This window comes from Eurypyga helias, unplaced genomic scaffold, assembly GCF_000690775.1.
Source record: "Eurypyga helias isolate BGI_N326 unplaced genomic scaffold, ASM69077v1 scaffold17391, whole genome shotgun sequence".
NCBI lineage: Eukaryota > Metazoa > Chordata > Aves > Eurypygiformes > Eurypygidae > Eurypyga > Eurypyga helias.
This window is the reverse complement of record NW_010231804.1, coordinates 88975-93844: the sequence shown is the minus strand read 5'-3', so window position 1 is coordinate 93844 and position 4870 is coordinate 88975. Positions and strand designations below refer to the sequence as shown.

Here is a 4870-nt window from a genome sequence, read left to right as displayed (position 1 = left end):
TTCCCTGAGCTGGGACCACATCCTTGAGGTAGGTGCTGGCTGGGATTGAGACCAGACCATCAGCTGGCCCTGTGCCGAAAGCTCACGTTCGGACATCATGCGGGGTGTGCGTACGAGCCGGGTTTCCCGTGCTGCATGGAGCAGGCTTACAGCTGAGCTCAGGAGCTGCCCTCCTGAACGACTCACAAGTCATGGGAGCAAAAGCCAGGTCACGGTGGCTGCACAGCAGATAAGCAACAGGGCTCTGAACCTACAAGGAGAAGCAGAAAGTACCTTTAAAATGGTAGGAAGTCACGCTGGAAAAGGACACAGGCATGGTCGTAAGAGCCAGGAGACCTGTCCCATTGCAGCTTTGCCAGCATCTCTTTGTATGGGTCTGACATCTTACCTGAGCTGTTCTCATCTGCTATTCCCACATCAGCAGAAGGGGATCGCTTCTGCCTCACGGAGAGATGGGTCTTCTCTTCACTTGCCCCATCCCTGGAAGTGTTCAAGGCCAGGCTGGATGAGGCTTTGAGCAACCTGGTCTAGTGGAACGTGTCCCTGCCCATGGCAGGGGGGTTGGAACTAGATGGTCCTTAATGTCCCTTCCAACCCAAACCGTTCTGTGATTCTATGATTCATTAACATATTTAGCTTTGAAATACTTCTGCAGGCAGAGCTAGTACGGTGCAATACTATTCAATGGAAAAGACCTGATGAAGACGAGGCTCTACTTCTTCTGTAAACAGAGCACTGCTCTCATTGTTTGTCCTTGGCAAGGTAGAGGCCTTCAAAAAGGAAGCAAAACATGCCAAAACCCACCTGGGAGATTTATAACTAGCTCGCAATGGGAGTATCTCCTGCCCTCTATCAGGCTACACCTTATTTTGCTTCCAAGGCGTGTGGAAATTGCACAGGTGAGTGGAGCTGTGCCATGAACAGCCAACTACCTTACCTGCAAGCAACAGGGAGCTGGGAAACTTCCACTGCCCAATTATGCACTGACCCTACCTCTGCCCCCTCAGCCAGGCGTCAAGTCCCTCCAGGCCCAGGCAGGGTGACTTCCTGACACGCAGCTGTCACCGGCACCGGGCAGGCGTGCGCAGCGTGAGCCTTTGCAGCCAGGACGCTTACCCAGGAGGGAGCCCATCAGAGCCCAGAGCAGAAGGGGTTTGGGGGGGTGCAGGCAGGACAGCTCAGAGTCCTGCCTTTACGCTGCTGGGCATTAGTTAGCCACCTGTGCTGTGCCACGTGCGCTGATTTTATTTTAGGCCTAAAATCCAGGGCTATCCCCTCAACTGAATTTCTTCACTCTGGGAGGCTGCGCAACTGGAAACAATTCTGTTTTTTAAAAAGCTGCTTTAAAATTTGCTGTGCTGGTATGAAATGTTAATGCATGAGCAGCCCAGGACGCTGGTGCACATTGTCTAACACAAGCAACAGCAAAACTTCTTGGCTCACTAAGACTGTCCGAAACGGGACAAGTAATCACTGAATCCCACCCTCCGGACTGACTAGGATGATGCAGATGAACATGCAGAAGACTCAGTAGGGAGACACACCTCACTAGAGACAGCTTGAGAAGCCACAACCGCATTTCCTCCACCCACTGCTACCCCATGGCATGTTTGTGGAGGGCCCTCCATGAAGGCAAACCATCTCAGCTTTGGCTGAGGGCACCACAGAGATGTCCCCGTTTCATGTCTAAAGGAGACTTTGCACCCACAACTGCTTTGGTGGGTGAAAAACCCACCCTTGCTGGTGCTGGATGCGTTACCAGTAATTTGTTGATCTCTTTGAAAGCTCAAGCACTTCTCATTTCCTTAGCTGGTGTGGGGCACATATTGCTGTTTGGATGAGGAGGAGACAGGATTGCCCTCTGACTGCGGACTGCAGTGCACTTGAGATTGGTTTCTGAGGATCTAGTAACTTAAATGGACTGTGCTGGCCCTGGGTGGCCATCTGAGTAAGGCTGTGAGCAAAGAACCATATTTCAGTCAATACATAAGTGAATGTAGCTATTTTTTTGCTTGCTTGCTTGCGTCTGATACCGAGTGGCTTTTGCCACTCTGTGGGTGCCATGTGTGCAGGAAGTCACCCACATGATAGAAAATCAACATGATTTGAGAGAGGATTGACCATGACTGCAGAATCATGGGGTCTGTCTGGAGACATACTCATTTAGATCAACCTGTGCTTCAGGGCGAACAGGTTCCCTCATTGCTGAGGCAAGGAGGTAAAACAAAACTCCCATGTTCTGTGCTGTGCACTGAAATACTGGAGGGAAAAAGAGGGCCCAGCTTACCACCTGCACAGTGCTGTGATCTCACAGCTCTCTAGAGGGATGAAGCAGTGGTTCTCTGCCCCTAGCAACTTCATTAGACAGGGCAGAGAAGGCAGTATGCAGCATACCACGCACGACAAAAATGCAGATGAGTGTGATGGTGGAAGGACTTCCAGATACTAAATTTAAGGAAAGCAAGGGTACAAAGAGAATGTGAAGGATGCTCTTCCCAATTCAACTCTTGGAAAACTGTGAGAAGCGTGAAGGAGGCTGTATGAGGAATAGGAGGGTGAAAGGCAGAGTGTAACTCTATGCCAGATGCCTTTAGGGGTTTTGCATGCACACACTGAGGGAGAGGAAGCCCGTGGAGGTGCCATTCCACCAGAACAGGTAAGGATGACCTGGACAGTTTCAACTGTGCTGACCAAGAGTAGTCAGAAAGAAGGTAAAACCTGTCTGAGGCAAGATCATGAACAACAGGGATGGTGAGCACAAATCAGTCCAGGTTCTCCAAGCCCAAAGCAGCTGGGTTTGGTGGAGAGCCCTTTCCAACTGGTGCTGTTCCTGCAGGCAGCACTGGACCCACGTTGGTCCCCAGGTGATACACCAAGGGTGGAGGTGCGGGGTGTCTGTCTCTCGCAGGGAGTTGTGACCACCGTATGTGTATCTGTGTGCTCTCTCCCTGCAGATACCAATGTCATACGATATATCCAGCTGACAGAGATGAAGCTCAGCAGATGTTCCCAGAGAGAGAAAGAAGCCTTGTGAAAATGAAGCTACTTCAGCTGAAGTGCCCGAGGGGGGAACATTTCCTTCCTAGAAGCCTATTTGGTGGATTTTCCTGTTCGCTCTGCCTCATCCTCATCTCCCCATCCATCCACTCTCCCTTGCTCTTCATTGAATCCCAGTTTTCAAAAAAAGAGACGCTGGATGTGGCTGCTTGCCAGCCATGGTAATACCCCTTCCCCCTGGCAGGAGAGCACAACGGCTACAGCCAGCCTTGTTCCAAGACAGTGTCACACATCTGGAGTAGGCAATGCTGGGGGACCTTTCTGGTCCTGAGCTAACTCCCTATTACCCTTAGGGAAGCAACCCCCAGAACGACAACTTCCCTGACCAGGCAAGTTGGAAACACTTTCTGCTCTGAGAGATCACTGAAGCTTGGAAGAGCTAAGAAACCAGAGAGATGCTGGTTATTTCACAGGGGGTAGCAAATGCCTTTTAACCATCAGTTCTCTCTGCCTGCTTCTCCAGTGTGTGTTATCAGTTTCCAGTGAGAGCTCACATGCTCCCAATCTAATGCCAGTGAAAACTGTTTCTAAACATCCTCTTAATGAAAGCACAGAGCACCCTATGAATCCCCTGCAGAGCTGTCCCAGTGCCGGAGGAGAAGGCTGTGGGCTACCACAGGACGCTGAACGGACTGTGAAAGCGTGGTGTACAGTGTGAGGGAAAAACTGTGAAATAATTCATTAAAGGCAAATAAAAATTATTAATAGGCAACAAGTCCAGGCATTGCTTTTCGAAGGGACCTCTTGGGTTCCCCGTGTCCAGACAGGCAACATTTTCTAATGGGGGGCAGCATGGGGTGGGGAACAAGGGACATCTCCGTTCTTATCTTGGCTCTGCCAGTGCCTTGCTGTGTGATCCTGGGCAAGTCACTTAGCCTCTCTGTGCCTCGGTTTCCCCATCTGTATACTGGGGATAATAATACTTCCCTACCTCGCAGGGGTGTTGTGAGGATGTATTAGTTAATGTTTGTAAGTAACAGTACAGTGATGTACAGTGCTAAGTATTATTAGTACATTCGATTGAGGTCTTGATTCTCCCACCTTGTGTTGGTGCTTCCTGTGTCCTGTTTTTTGTGCTGCAGGAGAACATGGTGCTGACAAACAGGGCAAGACCGACAACTTTGGAGCCTATTTCAGCAGCCCATAGGGCCTGCTTAAACTTCCTCCACCAGTCTGACCACTTCTAAGAGCTCAGGCTCCTTGGCTCAAGGATCCTTTTCTGAAACTGCCAGTGATGGGATCAGTAAGTGCCAGAGGCATGTTTCCAGTGTGACTGCCCCATCAGTGGCCCAAAGGGACCTGCTCCCAGTTGCAGGGTGTACACGGTTGGGCTCATCCTGTGGTGGTCAGTGAGTGTACGCAGACATACTTCACTCAGCCCTCAGCTGAAACATGGAAACTGAAGCCCAGAGAGCTGGACACACAAAGTTCAGCCAAGTGCTGTGTGCTTTGGTCCCAGTGGACACGGTGTCTGCAGACAATTGGCTATGGCATCCCACATTTCAGCTGTGGCATCTCACCACATTTTTCTCCAGCCAGAGTTGGCAGAGAAACATCAAGAGGAAAGACAAAACTCTATCATTGCCTCTGAAAAAAACTGAAGTCATGCTTTTTAGTGCGGGGACACATCCAGCCCACATTGGGGGTGGCAAAGAGACCGTCTTTAAAGTGGCATGTAAGTCTCTGAGATCAGCTGAACCTACATCAGTTGTGTGAAACATATTACCTGGGATGGCACCAGAAGTTCACGTGCCTTGGGTGGTGGAAAGCAGTTGCTTCCCAAAACTGGGAACACTGTGTGCAGCTACTGTTA

The 4870-nt window shown here is 50.3% G+C and overlaps 1 protein-coding gene across 1 annotated transcript in view; it reads left to right on the top strand.

Annotated features, from left to right (window-relative positions):
* Window positions 1-4098, top strand: part of LOC104516785 (tetratricopeptide repeat protein 9A) — a gene marked incomplete at its 5' end in the record, with an annotated part of 6513 nt that extends 2415 nt beyond the window's left edge. Inside the window, one exon of the mRNA XM_010161224.1 lies at window positions 2955-4098. Coding sequence (XP_010159526.1) covers window positions 2955-3034 — 80 coding nt within the window. The remainder of the gene's footprint in view (window positions 1-2954) is intronic.
* Window positions 4099-4870: the final 772 nt, after the last annotated feature.